At 43.9% G+C, this 19,275-nt stretch overlaps 1 protein-coding gene across 2 annotated transcripts in view; it reads right to left on the minus strand.

Annotated features, from left to right (window-relative positions):
- The window catches only part of MYO18B (myosin XVIIIB), an 884,719-nt gene that overhangs the window by 56,784 nt on the left and 808,660 nt on the right, over nt 1-19,275 (minus strand). For both annotated transcript variants that reach the window (XM_040416566.1, XM_040416565.1), the window contains one exon: nt 802-966. In XM_040416566.1, coding sequence (XP_040272500.1) covers nt 802-966 — 165 coding nt within the window. The remainder of the gene's footprint in view (nt 1-801; nt 967-19,275) is intronic.

The raw sequence follows: 19,275 nt of genomic DNA on the forward strand, positions 1-19,275 counted from the left end.
AATCTGTCCCTGATGGTTTTTTTTGGAGAGAAGTGGCTTCTTTGCTGCCCTTCTTGACACCAGGCCATCTTCCAAAAGTCTTCGCCTCACTGTGCGTGCAGATGCGCTCACACCTGCCTGCTGCCATTCCTGAACAAGCTCTGCACTGGTGGCACTCCGATCCCGCAGCTGAATCCTCTTTAGGAGACGATCCTGGCGCTTGCTGGACTTTCTTGGACGCCCTGAAGCCTTCTTAACAAGAATTGAACCTCTTTCCTTGAAGTTCTTTATGATCCTATAAATTGTTGATTGAGGCGCAATCTTAGTAGCCACAATATCCTTGCCTGTGAAGCCATTTTTATGCAACGCAATGATGGCTGCACGCGTTTCTTTGCAGGTCCCCATGGTTAACAATGGAAGAACAATGATTTCAAGCATCACTCTCCTTTTAACATGTCAAGTTTGCCATTTTAACCCAATCAGCCTGACATAATGATATCCAGCCTTGTGCTCGTCAACATTCTCACCTGAGTTAACAAGACGATTACTGAAATGATCTCAGCAGGTCCTTTAATGAAAGCAATGAAATGCAGTGGAAAGGTTTTTTTTGGATATTAAGTTAATTTTCATGGCAAAGAAGGACTATGCAATTCATCTGATCACTCTTCATAACATTCTGGAGTATATGCAAATTGCTATTATAAATACTTAAGGAGCAACTTTTCCAATTTCCAATATTTATGTAATTCTCAAAACTTTTGGCCACGACTGTACATCAATATAAAAAACTAATCTTCAAGCTGGCATGACAAAATTCCTTACCGTAAACTGTGAACACTAAGTGTATCAGATGTTGATTGCCTTGACTGGCGCCCGCAAGCACTGCCTCCCGTGGGTGATGCCCAACTGGCAGATGATCCAACCCAGGACCGGGCACTCTCTGTTTTCCCCACACTCATTGCTGAACCTATGGTTGACTGATTATCTCTGTAGGAACAAACAAGAGAAATAGAGAAAGTATAACTCAGGCAGTACAATAAAGTATTTAACATTTTTTAATACATGATATGGTGGCAGTCTGATTATTAATATGAATTGTAAGTTTTGGTAATAATTTATCAAAACCTCTCTGATGGAATAAATGAAACTTGCCTAGAGGCTTATTGCTGGGGATATAGGCTCTGTTTTAGCAATCCCGACTGCTATGCCGGTCTAAATATCTGCTGAGCCTCCAGAAGATGCTTTTAATTAGCAATAAAAAGGCACATGCCGGCGCCAGATTGTAATCTACTCCAGCTGGTAGCTGATGTTAAACGTCTAGTGTAACGCTAAAGTCCGCCCATCAGAGCTGGTGACGTCACCGAACACTTTGCCTAGCAGTGTAAAAACCAACAAAAATGTCCTATTATTTTCCGCATTACGGACAAGCATTGAACGGACTGTTCTATTAGGGGCCAGCTATTCTGATCTGCAAAATACAGAATGCACGTCATCCGTATTTTTAGCGGATCCATTTTTTGTGGACCGGAAAATACATTCGGTCGCGTGCATGAGGCCTAAGATAACCAAAATGAGAGTCTTGCAGGTCTGATACCTTTTAATGGCTAACAACAATAGAAGCAATGATGCTACATAACGAGCTTTCAAGACATCATCAGTCCCTTCATCAGGTGTACTACAAGAGTGTATGAAGAAACAGCAATATATATATATATATATATATATATATATATATATAATAAGAGCAGAGACATGCTGTAATGAATGGAGATTTGAAAAACAACAGAATATCAAAAATCTTGAGAATGAGTATCATCCGGATGCTTTCTGTTTTTCACGCGAGCCCCATTAAATTCTATGGAACCAGAGCTGCATGAAAAATGCACAATATAGAACATGCTGCATAAATCATGTACACAAACTGATTCAAATGAATGGGTTGGGATTCAATCTGGATGCTATGTGTTTGCTTTACGCCTTGCACCCGGACAGAAATCTCACTCGTGTGAAAGGGGCCTAAAGGTATGACCACACGGCACAGCTATAATCTGTTTGGGTTGCAGCCGGCTGCGGTCAAAAACTGCATCACCAACTAGACCACAGCTGCTATTTATTTAATGGATTTAACGGATCATGGTTGCGCTGTTTGGTTGTACAAAAGGATCAGAAACTGACTGTACCAATATAAGTCGGCCTTTACATTTAAGCACATTTACACTAAGCAATATTGTTCTCTATTAACATTTTATTTCACAAATAAATAAGGACTCCTATATGCGACCGTATCTGTTTTTGAGGTCCACAAATCGCCAATACGCAAAACACAGCTACCAGCTGAAAGCCTGCCATCATTTTTTTTTTAAAGAATAGGACATATTTAATTTTCTTGCCTGAGCTGCAAAACAGACATACAGATGTGGACAGCACATGGGTGTGCTATCTGCATCTTTTGCGACCCCATTGAGATGAATGGGTCCACATCGCGGATCATATGCGGAGCAATACTACGGATGTGTGCGTGAGCATTAAAGGCGAGTTCACGTCACCATTTGGCTTTCTGTTCTTCTGATCCGTCAGAAGAACGGAAGAAAAAACAAAACAAAAAAAAAACGGATCTGTTACTTAGAGCATCAGTTATGATCAGTTTGCACTTAAAAATAACTCATGCTCAAAAAATGGGATCAGTTTTTTCCTTTATTTTTCTGTTCTTCTGATGGATCACAAGAACGGAACGGAAAGAACGGTGATTTGAACCTAAATGACAACCTTCTCGCACTTTGAAATGAAGAGTGAATTTATTATTGTAGACTGGGGGTCGCATGTGAATGAATAGCTATGGATTTGCCGTTGCTGATTTTTGTGCAGCAAATCCACAGCGTTGTACAGTACCAGGCCAGCAAAGCGGATCAGAATTTCTGAATTCTCATCCACACGCTTTACAACAAATTTTTCCATCTGATTTCACCCTTTGCAATGGAGAGGCTGAAATCAGATGGCTTTTCCGCTTTAAAAATCGCATACAATACATGCGGTCTTGTTGCATTTTTTGTTGCGCATAGCAGATTTTTTCGCTGGATTTTCCGTCACTTGTAAATCAAGCCAAAGCGGTGGTAGTAGTAGTAGTAGTAGAATGGAGGTCATAGCAGTGAAATGACTTCTATTTCTTTTCAGCTTCATTAAAACACATCTGCAAAGTTCTGGTGTACTCAGCGCTAGAATTGTTGATGCAATAATGTGTCAACATTATTTCATTCCCAGCACATTTTTCTTCTACTTTAAAGAAAATCTAGACAGGAGAGTAAATGGGAAAGGAGTCTTAACAGTGTGAAGTATTGATAAGTTCTGCAGTCCAACCATTGCCTGAAATTGCTCACAGTAACTAGAAACTCAAAGCAGATTGTGCAATAAATGAAATTTGACATGCAAACACAAGACTTTCATTGAACCAGTAAACAATTTATTGAAAATCTTTAATCCATCTCCTTGAGGCCATTGTGCTCAGGAAAAAACATGAATGAATTACTTTAATCTCCAAACATATTGGAGGTACTTCACCGAATCAGCCCATTTCTAGGAGTAATCTACATGGAGCTGCATCTCAGTTAATGTACAGCAAAAGCCGTTTATTTCAACCCTTCACGGAGCATTCATACACAGAATAGGCCTTATGTCCTTAGTAAAAAAAAAAAAGGCCCTCAATGTACGGAATAAGCAATCTTATTAGAATGCTTCAATTCATTTATGCTCAGGATTTTAACCAATTTGTCCTCAAACGGTGGGGTGAGCTCTACTCGCACCAGTCTACCTACACCTATGCAGAGCTGCAACTGGGCGTTACCTGGAGTTACAACTGAGGGCTCGTTAACACGAACGTGTGATGCCTGTTGCCGTATTGCGGACCGCATTTGCGGATCCGTAATACAAGGGGACCGTTCCGTGGCCATTCCACGTCACGCAATGGGTCTGCAAATCCAGAGAAGAACGGAATGGAACACTACGGAAGCACTACGGAGTGCTTTCTGGGGTTCCGTTCCGCGCTTCCGCACTGCAAAAAGATAGAACTTGCTCTATCTTTTTGCGGAACGGAAGGATTGCGGACAGATTCCAGTGAATGGGTCTGCGATCCCCATGCGCCTGCCCTATGGACGGTGGGTTCACACTAGCATTAGGGATTCTGTTATGGTTTTCCTTTATTACATGGTTATAACGGAAAATAACGGAATGCCCAGACAGAATGCAAAACAGAAGCCTTTAAAAGGCATTCCGTTTGCTTTCCATCCTAAAAGAAGTCTATGGGAAAGCATAACGGATCCATCTGGGTCCTGTTATGCAAGACGGAAAACAAACTCCTGTCGACAGGACTTTGTTTTCCGTCTTGCATAACAGGACCCAGACGGATTCATTTTGATTCCCATAGACTTCTGTTAGGACGGACAGCAAACGGAATGCCTTTTAAAGGCTTCCGTTTTGCACTCCGTCATAATATAAGTCTATGGGCAGAAGAACGGATCCCTCCTTCCCTCTTATGGATTCCGTATAACGGAATCCCTAACGCTAGTGTGAACCCACCCTGAAGGGGAAATTTATCACACCCTCTACTTCAAACAGTTGCAAAATAGAGCTTTGTGACTTTTTTGGGTTTATTTAGGCCTCTTTCACACAGGTGTGTGCGCCCCGTTGCCGTATTGCGGACAGCATTTGCGGATTTGCAATACACGGGTGCCGTTCCGTGGGCATTCCGCATCACGGATGCGGACCCATTCACTTCAATGGGTCCGCAAATCAGGATATGCGGAATGGTGCAGAACGGAAGCACGGAACGGAACCCTACGGAAGCACTACTGCTTCCGTGGGGTTTCGTCCCGTACTTCCGTTCCGCAAAAAGATAGAACATGTCCTATCTTTTTGCGATCTGCTGCAGCTGCCCAACGGACTGTGCTCGTGCATTGTGGGCCGCATTTTGCGGTCCGCGACACGACCACGGGGCACACAAGACCATGTGAAAAAGGCCTAACTCAATTTTTTTTTCACATTTTACATTTTACACTACTAAGGGCTCATGCACACGACCTTGGCTTGCATTTTTTGAGGATCGGATGCAGACCCTTTCACTTCAATGTCCTATTCTTGTCTGTTTTGCGGACACGGTTAGGACATTTATTAAGGAGTGAAAAAATGTCTACAGGCCGGTTTCTGTGTTTTACAGATCTGCAATTTGCAGAACATAAAACAGGCTACGGTCATGTGCATGAGCACTCTTCTGATCCGTCATGTAGGACTTTTTTCCTTCTGAAATAATAGATCTCTTGCAAAATAATGGTGATGTGAACTTAGGGCTCATGCATACAACTGTGTTTTTTTGTCTGCACACGATCTGCATTTTTTGCGGGTTTTGTCTGCACCTGTTATTTGTGCACAGCATCATGGATGCGGACCCATTCACTTCAATGGGGCCACAAAAGATACGGACAATGTGTTCTGTCTGCATCTGTATGTCCATTACAAGGTCCCACTAAAAAAATAGAATATTTTATTCTTGTTGATTTTAAAGACAAGGATAGAGCAGTTCTACATAGGGCAGGAAGTTCCTTTCTGCAAAATGCAGAATGCACACAGCCCTTATCTGTGCTTTGCGGATCTGCGATTTGCAGACAGCAAAAACACCAGCGCTCATGTGGATGATCCCTTAGGCAGCTTTCACACATGGAGGTTTGCTGGGGGGGTTTTCTGCCCTTTTTTTGCTTTTAGTTACATTTTTTGCACCTTTTCTTTGTGTTTTTTTTGCGGTAAAAACACCAGTTAGTTAAGGGCTCATGCACATGGCCCCACATCAGCTGTTCTGACACTGCAGAATCCTCATTTCACTTCAATAAGAGTTAGGCCTCATGCACACGACCGTCCGTTTTTTTTTGCGTTCCTTAAAAAACTGAAACCGCCCGTGTTCCTTTCCGCAATTTGCGGAACGGAACGGGCGGCCCATTGTAGACATGCATATTCTTGTCCGCAAGACGGAAAAGAATAGGACATGTTATATTTTTTTTGCGGGGCCAAGGAACGGAGCAACGGATGCGGACAACACACATTGAAGTAAATGGGTCCGCACCCGAGCCGCAAAAACTGCGTGACTTCACGTGACAGATGCACTTTATTTGTGTTATAAACTGTTCTGCATTGCATTCTCATTTTCTATAAAAAGGCCCATTAAAATCTTCAGCACCAGGCCCATGATGCTCTTAATCCGGCTCTGCCGGCTACTAATGTTAATGAATAGAGCTTTTCACAGGGGCGTATCATTTTTGCCAGTATTTGAAATCTGCAGCATGTCCAAGTTTTACATTACAGTCTATGGGAGTGCATAAAAAATGCAGGGAGGAAAGAATACGCATGAAAATTCTGATGAAATCCAGAAGCAATACTGATGACAATACCAATGGTATATCATGTCGCCGCTGCACTACAGTAATACACTATACGAGTGTAAACACTATACGAGTGTATTACTGTAGTGCAGCGGCGGCATGAAGCGCACAGCGTCATAGCAACCAATGACGCTGTGCGCTCCTGCTCTGAACAGGAATCCAGGCCGTGTTACCTCGGACCGCTCTCGGCCGCGGAACACGGCCGTGTGCATGAGGCCTAATCCAGAGTCAGAATACTGACAGATTTCAATATGCTTGAGTGAAAGAGGCCACAAGGTATAAGGGAAGGATCTGCACCTGCTCTGTGTTGCTGACCCGAACCTGACAAACACTGATGGAAATCACTGACCGAAAACTGGCTGTGTGATTAAGGGCTTATGCACACGAACATATTTTCTTTCCGTGTCCGTTCAGGTTTTTTTGTGGAACGTATGCGGAAACATTTATTTCAATCGGTCCGCAAAAACAAAACAAAGTTAGGCTACATGCACACGACCGTATGTGTTTTGCGGTCCGCAAATTGCAGATCCGCAAAAATAAAAAAAGGATGACATCCGTATGCCTCAGTTTTTGTTTTTTTTGCGGATCCATTGTAACAATGCCTATAAGGGACAAGAATAGGACATATTCTATTTTTTTTGCGGGGCTACGGAACGGACATACTGATGCGGGCAGATCCATTGTAGCAATGCCTGTCCTTGTCCGCAAAATAGACAAGAATAGGACATTTGCAGAACAGACATGCGGACATACGGAAAAGGAATGCACACTGAGTCATTTCCATTTTTTTGTGGAGCCATTGAAGTGAATACGAACCTTTAAAAAATGGAAATGGAAAATAAATATGTTCGTGTGCATGAGCCCTAAGGCCTTAAACTGTGGACATGAAACAACTACAGCACATACAATACCTCATGGGGGCTCAAATTAGAGATGAGCTAATCAAAGTTGACAAAGTGGAATTTGATCCGAATTTCAGGAAAAAATTGATTCGCACCGAATCTGAATTTCTTCACGCTTCGTGGTAACGAATCACATTTTTTTCTAAAATGGCTGCTGCACATGTTAGGACATGGAGCAAAGAACTCTGGGAATGAGGGATCACCCACAATGCCATCCATGCAGCCAATCAGCAGCCAGCCAGCCCTGTGATGTCACAGCCATATAAATAGCCTCGGCCATCTTGGATTCAGCCATTTTCCAGTGTACTTAGTGCAGGGAGAGACATTAGCAGGCACGAGGGAAAGTGCTAGGAAAGACTTGAAAACATTTATTTTGCTGAATAGAAGTTCAGGGAAAGAGCATTAGAAGTGTAGGGAAAGGATAGGGTGGAATTATTCCACACTATAAAAGGAGAACAGGGTCCAATAGGGGAGTCAACAGCCTGGGTAATAGGAACAATCCTATTACACCTTGCTGCACTGACTAGGGATCCAAATTGCCATTATACTGCTTTCAGGTTTGCAATAGACAATACCTCTGTAATTCCAGCAAACCGTTCTCTGTATTGGGGTGTAAGTGCTGTGTGATACAGCCATTAAAACGGTGTATTACTAGGAAATATTTCTATGTTTTATTAGCCCTTGTGTGGTGCAGTTATATGTTCTAAAGCCTTTTTTTGGGGTGTATTAGTGGTAAAAAAAAAGGGCTTATTAGCCGTTGAGTGGTGAAGTGAGAAAATTACAGCCTTTTTTGGCATGTATTAGTGGAAAACAAAAAGTATTATTTGCCATTCAGCTGTGCAGTTATATGTTCTAATGCCTTTTTTGGGGTGTATTAGTGGAAAAAAGGAGCTTATTAGCCGTTGTGTGAAGTGAGAAAATTGCAGCATTGTTTGGGGTGTATTAATTTCCTTTTTATTTATTTATTTGATCTAACAGTATGTCAGACAGAGAAGTGCCAGGCCCTGCACAGGGGAGGAACAGAGGCCTAAATATTTCTGGCGCAGGCACAAGTCGCAGCAGAGTAAGGTGGTGTGGCAGCAGAGGTCACTTCGAGAGGCCTGAGCTCCTGGTGTCATCTAGCGGTCGTGTCTTGACCAGCAACCCAGCGGTTCTTGAATGGTTGACTCCATCATCCACCTCGTCCCAAGTGACATCAGACACCCCCAAACAAGAGTCGGTGGGTTCGTCAGACACATCCCTTAGTTGGCATGGCCCGGGTGCAGGCCCTGTGCCCTCACCTGTCTTTATTCTGCCTCTTTCTTTTTCTGTTCCCTCAGCCAGAGAAGTATTATATGCTGTAGGCTCAACTCCACTATACAGCGAGGACGAGCTACTAGAGGACAGTCAGCAGCTACTGCTCAGCCAAGATCTGGAGGAGACATCCGCCTCTTCCTCCGGTAGGCCGGAGCATGGCGTGGGAGCTGGTGTTGCGAGCGGTCAGGCTCCTAGCTCAGAGACTGTTGAGGAGGACATCAGTGACGTGCAGACAGTACTCGATGATGATGTAGCCAGAGGACAAAGGGGTTTCATTATCATCGGTAGAAGAGGCTGGCAGCTTGCGCATGAGGCAGCGGCGGAGCCAGCAAGTCGGAAGCATGGCCAGGAGTCAGCAGGGCGGCAGCAGTGGGAGGTCGGGAGCCAAACGTACCCCGGGTAGACCACCTGCTTTGCAGGAGCCTACCTGCCCGGAAAGTAGTGGTGCAGGGGTTCACGGAGGCAGCGGCTGTAGCAGTCAGTCAGTGTGGAGTGTTGGGGATGAAATCACCTACTCGGCGGTGTGGCAGTTGTTTGTTAAGCTTCCAGAGGAGGTGAACATGGCCATTTGTGGAATCTGTGGGAAGAAGGTGAAGCGTGGTCAGGGTGCCAATGTTGGCACCACGGCCCTGCGTCAACATATGCAGCGTCACCATGAAGTGGCCTGGGAGAACCATGGCTCCAATGTGGTGGTCCAGCCTGCCGCAGCACCCCTGCGTCACCCGGTGGCACGCAACTGATTTCAGGCAGTCAAGGCTGTCTGTCCTTTACATCATCTACTGGTCCTGATGCTCCTGCTCCTCACCCTCCTACTTCTCATCAGTCATTCTGTTAGCAATTGATCACCGAAGCGATTGCCAAGAGACAACAGTATGCGTGCACTCATCCAACGGCGCAGAAGCTGAATGTGCTCCTGGCCAAGTTGCTGGTTCTGAAGTCCTTCCCTTTCCAAGTGGCGGACTCTGCACCTCTCAGAGAACTGATGGCTTGTGTCGAGCTGAGGTGGAGAGTCCCAAGCCATCATTTCTTTGCGAAAAAGGCAGTACCAGCCCTGCACAAATATGTAGGACAAAAGGTGGGCCAGTCCTTGAGCCTGTCGGTGTATGCCAAAGTTCTGTGGTCTTCTGATGCTGCTGCCACCTCACCACTCAGGTCTCCTCATACTGCTGTTGCCACCTCCACACTATGTCATTGTGCCACTCTGTGGCCTCCTCATTCTGTTGCTGCTGCCGCCACCTCTACACTATGTCACCTTGCCAGTCTGTGGCTTCCTCATACTGCTGCTGCCACCTTCACACTCTGTCATTGTGCCACTCTGTGGCCTCCTCATGCTACTGCCACCTCCACACTATGTCACCTTGGCACTCTGTTTTCTCCTCATGCTGCTGCCAACTCACAACTCTGTCTCTGGGCCACGCAGTGTTCTCCTCATGCTGCTGCTGACACCTCCACACTCTGTCATTGTGCCACTCTGTGGCCTCCTCGTGCTGCTGCTGCCGCCACCTCCACACTATGTCACCTTGCCAGTCTGTGGTCTCCTTATGCTGCTGCCACCTTAACACTATTTCACTTTGCCACTCTGTGGTCTCCTCATGTTGCTGCTGCCACCTCCCCACTATGTCACTGGGCCACTCTGTGGTCTCCTCATACTGCTGCTACCTCAACACTATGCCATTGGGCCACTCTGTGGACTTCTAAAGCTGTTCTCCCTCCCCACTCCATGACTGGGCCACTATTTTGCCTTTTTGGCCTGGTTGACATCATCATGTATTTGACCTCTCTTCTGATCTGTCAAAGGGAAGGAAAATGAGATGCACAACGGATCCTGTCTGTGTAGCAGCAGTAAGGCCTGTGTGGTCCCATCAGAGTTGACTTATGATTTGGTAGCCAAAAGCAGGAGTGGGTATAAAGAACAGAAGACATGCAAATATTCCATTCACATGTCATCTCTGTTTTGGATCCACTCCTGTTTTTGTTGGCTTTAGAAATACTGATGGATTACTGACCAAATGCTGAATGAGTGAAGGCGGATGCTCAACATACAGCATCCGTTTTTTGGGGGGTTATTGTTCTGATGGATCAGAGAAAGGGAAAAATAATCGGTGACGTCAACACAAACTTACTGCTCACACCCTCTCCACTCTGTCGGGGGCTCTACTTGTATAAGCGTTTAATAGAACAGGTTCTGTAGACATCTATGTAATCAGCTGACAACGGTGTATAAAGGAGTGCGCTCTTTCACGCTACAGTAGGGTCTTGGGCCTCTGCACGATTCTTTATACTTGGCACTAACATCAACCTGTAAGGCTGAGTTGACATTTGAGTTATTTAGTCCGTTTTGGCCCTGTAAGTGCCCAAATAAGTGAAGTGTGCAGTGATTCTAAGAGTGACATCTGTCATGTGCGTGTCATACTGACTCACAGTATTGTTTTACTACCTCAGCAGAATCCCTATGCATGTTACTTCAAGGCTCAGTGTTCTACATCACTATACAGTCTCTCTGCAGCCAGGAAATAGCTGTTTTTAATGCGATTCTCCGCGAATAAATTTGGATCGAATCAAATCTTTTTGAGAAATTCGCTCTAGCTCTAATGATAACCTCCAGCTTGCATTTGAACTTGCAGGTTCTTGCAATATGAGCTGAAGTCTGTATTGTCATATTAACCCATTGTTACAAGCATTTCATAGGAGCATTTAATCTCCATCTACTCCTCAGTGATTATCCACACATCTCCTCACTGCCCAGAATTCTTTGATCTATGGCGCTGGATCTCTGCAGGGAACTCCCTCCCTGACCGATGCACAGATGTTCTAGTGCTACAATCAGGAGAAGCCAATTTTATACACATAAATGGGACATATTCAATTCAATATCTAATATTACCATGTGCCGAACTGATGTGTGCACCTGAACTCACTCATGCTTACTTACAATGAATTCCGGTACAGCATCTCTGCTTTGTGACTATTACAGCGACATGCATATGGAAGTCTGTTTCCCCTTGAAAATGCAGTTTAGTAATGCAGTGTCATTATAATTCAATTGATAATTTATGAAGAGCAAACATTTGAAACCATGATCTTGTAGACAGGGAGGATTAGAACAAATCTCCACCTTGGAGCCACCATTAATAACATATTAGACAGCTACATAAACAGTCATTGCTTAAAGAGGAGCTGTCACCTCTCCTGACAAGTTTGTTTTAATAAAAAAAACTTGTATTCACCATGTAATAGGAATTGTGGAGCACATTTTTCTTAGAATTCAGCGTTGTACCATTCCTCTGTTATTCCTCCCAGATATTTATGAATAAATTGGTGTTACCATTCTTATTGTCAACAGGATATACACACTCTGACACAGACAGCAATGATTGGACTGTATAAGGCCTTGTGCACCGTAGCCTTATACAGTTAAAAATTGGCTGTGTATGGCCGTTTAAGTAACGGCTGTCACATGACCATTTTTAACGTAAATTAAAGTCCATGAGGCTATTCACATGGCCAGTGAATAGCAGCTGTCAAAAGATAGGAAATGTCCTATTTTTGATGTTTTTATGGCCAGACGGACCCAATTGATATCAACGGCCGTTAAAAACGGGCACTCAAGGACAATATGGCCTTTTAGGGGTTGAAAAATGCTGGGAGCGTGCAGAGATGTCATCAAGCTGAGTGCAGGTCCGGCTGAAGGGAGGAGCATGCGTGCGGACGCACGCAGGTGACGTGCGTACCTCCCTCTTGGCCGCCGTGCTCCCAGCCCGATGTGAGACGAAGTAAACGCCGCTCTGACGCCTCACCCGCCGCACTGATGCCTCACCCGTCGCACTGCCCGCCCTGTTGACCTGCCGCCTGGCTGTTTTGCCTCCCTGCCTCCCTGTGTGTGATGCTGCTGGGCTGACCTCGGACTCTGACTTTGGAGAGAGAACGAGAGCACGTATAGGAAGATCGGAAGTGAAGGTGGTGGTTCGCCGCAATGTTGTGAGCATCAGCTCTTCCTCCCTGTCCCCCCCCCTCTCGATGAAAACCGGAATCGAGGTGAGATGTACATATCTCGGTGCCTAGCTGGAGCCTTGGCTGTAAATAGTCCATTATAGCACCGAGGTGAGGCAAGAGGGTCCAAGTGTGGGTGGCATATGTGGAGTATTGAGGTTGCCATAAAACCGGTCCTAAAGCATATGTATGGGGACCGGGTGGCGCTCCCCCCTTGACAGTTTGCACCTAGAAGATAGGACCGGACTGTGATAGTTGGGGGGAAGGACACTGTTTGTATGCTGATGGAAAGAGCCCATCGCACCATAAGCTATTCAAGGTCCGCGAGAGGGAGGAATTAATCCTGATGTTGTGCTTGATCGGAAGAGGGGGAAATAACAGGGGCTAAGTTGAAAAGCCTGTTTCTAGATGGCATATAGTCCCCTGAGTTGTCCTCCTCCCTTCCCTAAGTAGTTGAATTAAGGCTTGAAGTGGCAAGGGATGGTTGCCGGTGCTTAAATAAAAGAACTGGCCTTTTTTCTTTTTTTGGCATATAATCCCAAGGCTAAAGCATATTTCAACCTATTTAATAGAGTGGACTTCGCTATTTGAAGGGAGGCCTGGCGGAGCAAGTGCAGCATATCGATAAGAGGAGAAGTGACCGGCCTACAAAAAGATGTGATGGGCTGAAAAATGATCTGCGGGGAATCTATTAACCCTACTAACGCTGTGTTTGAAAAAAGGGAAGAAAGGAAAACAAAAAGGGAAGGGAAAAAAAAAAATGCATAGATGTGATGTGATATGCTAATGATCGGCAGACATACCACAAATTGCCTAACGTGACTAACCATAGCAACTGGTCTGGATTATAGCGATATACGCCAACATTAATTGAGTGACTTAATCGCACTAATTATAATATCGTGTTGAATGAACTGCTGGGACTAATAGGTTGCTCACTATATGGATGAAAAAGATGTTGGGTTCTATTGCCTCTGGAACTCCTGATGATGTGTTTTTGCTGCAGGTCAAAGAGCTAACCATATCAATGGGCTGGCGATATTAGAGATACTACTATATGAATGGGAACCTGAATTTATTTGAGCTAACTATATTAACTACACTAACAGTGCGCCATGAACTAACTTATGGACTAATTGGTGATGAAGAGGCTACTAATGGACACGTTTGAATTTCAAGTCCAGTCAATTGATCTACTATACTAACCTGAAATTTTTTGATAACTGGTTTGTTTGTTAAAGGGTGTTGTATATATTTACCAGACTGCGAGTAGGTTTCGTTGTATACATATAAAAGTAGCCTCCTCCTCCTGCTTACATGGGCAGCCCAATAGAGGAAGAGAGAGTGGCCTGCTTCTAACAGACCAATACACCTTCTAATACCTAACTGTATTAAGAGTGTGGACAGATGGTCAGTGTGAGGGACATCTGTATGTGGGCAGGAGGACGCGAACATAAAAAACATGGAATTAATGTAAAAAGCTGAATATTTTTACTGTAAGCTAGACTAGTGAGATACTAATTGGTGGGATGCTAGGAGGAATTTAAGGCCTGGCGGTTTCATGGTTGGATAGTTTTTGAGCTCGCTAGTTACGTTAGGATAAGATGGCTAGACAGGGAGCTGGGGAAAAGGGGCGAGGGCAACTAGAATTAAACCCCTCAATTTCCCCAGGGCTCAAGAAAACAGAAAGGACTAAGCAACAACTTTTGACTAATATGAGAATGCAGAGGTCCCCCCCCCCCCCAAGAAAAAAAAAAGAGGATATATCCCAAGATCTGGAGGGGGAGGGGGAACTCTTTGGGTCGGCTGAAAATATCAGCCTGAAGATCTTGAATGAGGATTCCCAGACTGGACAGAGAGGTATTAATCAGACAAAGGAGGTGGTTGGATGTAATACTAATAAAGGGGAGCAGGCGCCTAGTCTGCAAGACATATTCCAAGAAATCAAGAACTGCAGTCTGGCAATAAAGGACCTCTCTCTTCAGACTGGAAATATTAAGGAGGTGGTTCGGCTTTTAAGAACTGACCTACAAAAATATAAAGAGAGATTGACAGAGGCAGAGAAAAGAATATCGGATTCAGAGGATCTCTTACAAATTACGACCAAGGAGAAAAACATCTTAAAGGCAGAGAATATAGAACTAAAAAATAAATTACTAGACTTAGAAAATAGGTCCAGAAGGGCCAATTTGAGATGCCTAGGGATCCCGGAGGGGGTAGAAGGAGGAGATCTTCGCGATTATATACAAACTTGGTTGAGGGCACAACTGGGCCAAGATATCTCAGATCACAAAAATTATGTGGAAAGGGCCTATAGAGTGCCGGCGAAACTACCCCCTTCCGGAACAAGACCGAGATCAATAATTATTAATCTACTATCAGTAAGGGATAAGGGGGAGATTGCATGTAGGTCCAGGAAGAAAGGGAGTCTGGAGTGCAGCAGTGATGTTATTTCCTGATTTCGCTAGGGAGACTGTAAGAGAAAGGAGTCAGTTCATTGATATAAAACAAAAAATTGCGCTTACATAACGTAAGGTATTCAATGATGTTTCCAGCCAGGTTACGGGTCGAATGGGAAGATAAAACCAGTTTTTTTGATACTGCAGAGGCGGCGGGCGAATGGATCAGAGGAAAAATAAAAAGCTGAGGTGAAAAATGGGCTGGGGAGGGGCCGAGAGGGAGTATTGCTAAGGAAGAGAGCCAGGGCTAGATGCCATTCTGGGTCATTCGGCAAGGGTGGGATGGGGGTTGGGTTGTTACCTGCTTGTGGGTTGTGTTTTTTTTTTTTTTCTCCCCTCCTTCCTCCCTCCCCTCGCCCCGGGGAGTTCTCCCGCCCCCTCTCCTTTTCTTACCGGCTTGTGCAAATCGGGTAAAAGATAGTTAGAATTAACTAGTCTATATGAGAATAATCTCATGGAATATTAGGGGCTTGAGTAGGGGCGCAAAGAGAGCTGCTGTGTTTGATGCAATCCAAAGGGCATTACCTGCTATAATCTGTTTACAAGAAACACACCTGACAGACTAGACGAAAGGCGGGATAGATAGATCATGGATCCAGTGTGCCTTCCATTCAGTTTACTCATCATATGCGAGAGGGGTAAGCATATTAATACATTGTGACATAGATATCAAGGTGATTAAAACTGTGATAGATACTCAAGGTTATTATGTTTTTATGGACTGTATATTGGAAGGAAAAGCATGGCTGATAACAAATGTCTATATACCGCCGCCCTTTAAAACAGATGTTTTGTTAAAGATCCATGATCTTGCTATTAAAGCGGGGGATAAATCACTTTTGGTAATGGGAGATTTTAATAATGTAATGGATGGTAATATAGATAGATGTAGAATAGTTAATATACAGGGAAGAGGTACAGACACTAAGTTAAAAACTATCAGAGAAGAGTTGGGATGGACTGATATTTGGAGGATAATGCACCCGAAGTTAAAGAAATATTCATGTTTTTCAAAAACACATAGGAGTTTATCACAGATCGATTTAGTTTTCACTAATGATAAAGGTACACTAGATATTGAACGAGTTAGGTATGGTCAACGCGGCATCTCGGATCACAATCTTATAAATATAAATATAAAAAGGGAGGTGAAAAAAAAAAGCAGTATGAATATAAATGTAGGGTGGATAAATATAATGGGTATACATGATAAGGTTTTGCAAGGGATTAGGGAATACTTTGATATAAATGAGGGTTCAGCGGCAAATAATATGGTCTGGGAGGCTGCAAAGGCCTTCATCAGGGGGATTATCACAAAATACACGATATTATATAAGAAAAGTCTAAGGAAGAAACTACTAGTACTAGAACAAGAGGCGGAAATGTATGAAAAAAAATATGTTGAAAATCCCATAGAAGTAAACTACAAAGAATGGAGGGACAGAGTCACTAAAATGGAAGATGAAATGTTTTTGCAGGCTGAACAACAAAAGGAAAATTATGTAAGGGATAATTACATCTATGCACATATACCGGGTAAAAAGTTAGCGGCCGTGGTTGCAGCACAGACAAAAAAATAATAACTATATCCACTGTTTAGTTGACAAATCAGGACATAAAATAACTGAACAAACGGCCAAAATAGAACTATTTAAGGAATATTTTGAGGATATATATAGCAGCAAAATAAAGAAAAATATGTCCCAAGTACAACTGTTTCTGGATAAAATTACTATCACCACTATAACCCCAGAACAAAGGGGAAGTTTGGAAATCCTAATAGACCCCGAAGAAGTGGATAAAATACTATCAAAGATAACTAAAAATAAGACGCCAGGGATAGATGGCATCCCGTTTGAAGTGTACGCCCAATATAGAGAAATAATGATTCCGAAACTATTAAAGATGTGGACAGCATGGTGAGAGTCAGGTAAATTGCTGGACTCACTGAGGGAAGCCTTAATCACACTTATTTTAAAGCCCGGGAAAGATCCAATGCTATCAGACTCATATCGCCCTATCTCACTGATTAATACAGATAAAAAAAATACTGGCAAAGATTTTGGCAGCTAGGCTCGGGGAGGGGGGGTAATGCAAGGGCTTGTGCATGAGGACCAGGCGGGATTCATGCCGGGCAGAACTACAACTGAAAATATCATGAATAGTGGTGAGAGAATGATCCTAACTATAGACGCTTCAAAAGCCTTCGATACTATAGAGTGGCCCTTTTTAATGGCAACCCTGAAGAAAATGGGATTTGGTGAAATATTTGTCTCCTGGATTAAGTTATTATGTACTGATATAACATCGAGGGTGATTTTGAATGGAGAACACTCTCAAGGCATACCTATTCGCAGGGGGGGTCAGACAGGGTTGTCCCCTCTCCCCCCTGCTATTTGCTATAGCTATGGAACCTTTGGCAGATTTGATTTTTTCCACAAGCAGTGGGGAGGGGTGGGAATATTATATTTATGTATATTTATGGATATGCTGTTGTTTAATGTAAAACAAACTAGATTGTATAATGTATTATAAGTGTAAAAAACCATAAAGATTAAACTATAAAAAAAAAAAAGCTGAGTGCAGGTCTTTCGCCAGGTCCTTTTCAATGAAGAGTGGAGCGACTATGGGTGGCATTATTACAGATGGGGGCCACTATGGGGGCATTATTACAAATGGGGGCCACTATGGGGGACATTATTACAGATGGGGGCCACTATGGGGGACATTATTACAGATGGGGGCCACTATGGGGGCATTATTACTGCTGGGGCCACTATGGGTGGCATTATTACAGATGGGGGCCACTATGGGGGGCATTATTACAGATGGGGCCATTATGGGGAACATTATGTGTTTATGTGTACTGAGGGCACTGCAGGGGTTGGGATCTTTACTTTAAAAAAAAAATAAATTTATCCGCTTTTCATAGCCATTTTTAACGGCCATGAAAAACGAATGCAAAACGACCATTAAAAACCAACAGAGTGTCCGTTTTAACGTGTGCATGTAGCCTAAGGATACCTGCCCACGGGTCTGATGTGCATGCAGAAAATAAGCACGAAATCTGCCCCAAACCGCTAAAAATATTAACATAAATCTATGTTTTTTTGTTGTGGACTTTTGTGTGGATTTTCTGTTTATGTTAACAACCCCATTGAAATCTATGGAGAAAACCACTTGTACAGAATCACACAATCGACATGCAGCAGTTAAAAATCTGCACAACAGGCCCATTTCTACACAGAAGAAAAAAGCAAAGTGTAATTGAGATTTGTCCTAGGCCTGCCTAAGTCCTAACAGAGTACAGTATAAGGCCTCATGCACTCTGCCGTTGCCGGCCGTGGCCCGTACTGCGGCCCCCAAACAAAGGGTCTACAATATGCAGGCACCGGCCGCGTGCTCACCGCATCACGGATGCTGACCCATTCACTTGAATAGGACCGCAATCTAGAAGGTGCGGTGCAGAACGGAGGCTCTCTGTGCTATTTTTTTGTGGTGCGGTCGGATCCGGGAACCATTCAAGTTAAATGGGTCTGGATCCATCGCTGCAGCCACATGGATAAGGCCTTGGGGACTGCAAATTGTGGTCCCCAATGGACGGAACGACCGGCCAACGGCTGTGTGCAAGAGGCCTTAGGACGTAGGGAGAGCCAGAGTGGTGGCTCTGGTGCCTGGTAAAGGAGAGGCGAGTATTTTCTGTAGGAATTAGAGGGCTTTATAACTTTGTGGGCTGATTTGTGGTCTCTATAAATTTGGGGGTTGATTTAGGGTTTAGCCTGGGTTCTGTATAAATTTATGGGTTGATATGGGGTCTGGATGAATTTGGGGTCTGATCTGGGGTCTTTATAAATTTTAGGGTTGATGTGGGGTCTGTACAAATTTAAGGGCTGATCTGGGGTCTGTATAAATTTGGGGTCTAATTTTAGTCTAATCTGTAGTAAGTATAACTTTATGGGCTAATCTGGAGTATCAATTAATTTGGGAGGTCATTTGTAGGGTTGAGCGAACCCGAACTGTAAAGTTCGGGTTTGTACCGAACTTTACGGTGTTCGGCACCCGAACCCGAACATTTCAGTAAAAGTTCGGGTTCGGTGTTCGGGTAATATTAATATACTATCGGATCGGAGTTTTCTCCAATCCGATGGTATATTTTATCTTGAAGCGTCCCCATCACCATGGGAATGCCTCTATGTTAGAATATACCATCGGATTTGAGTTAGATCGTGA

Source organism: Bufo bufo, chromosome 2, assembly GCF_905171765.1.
Source record: "Bufo bufo chromosome 2, aBufBuf1.1, whole genome shotgun sequence".
NCBI lineage: Eukaryota > Metazoa > Chordata > Amphibia > Anura > Bufonidae > Bufo > Bufo bufo.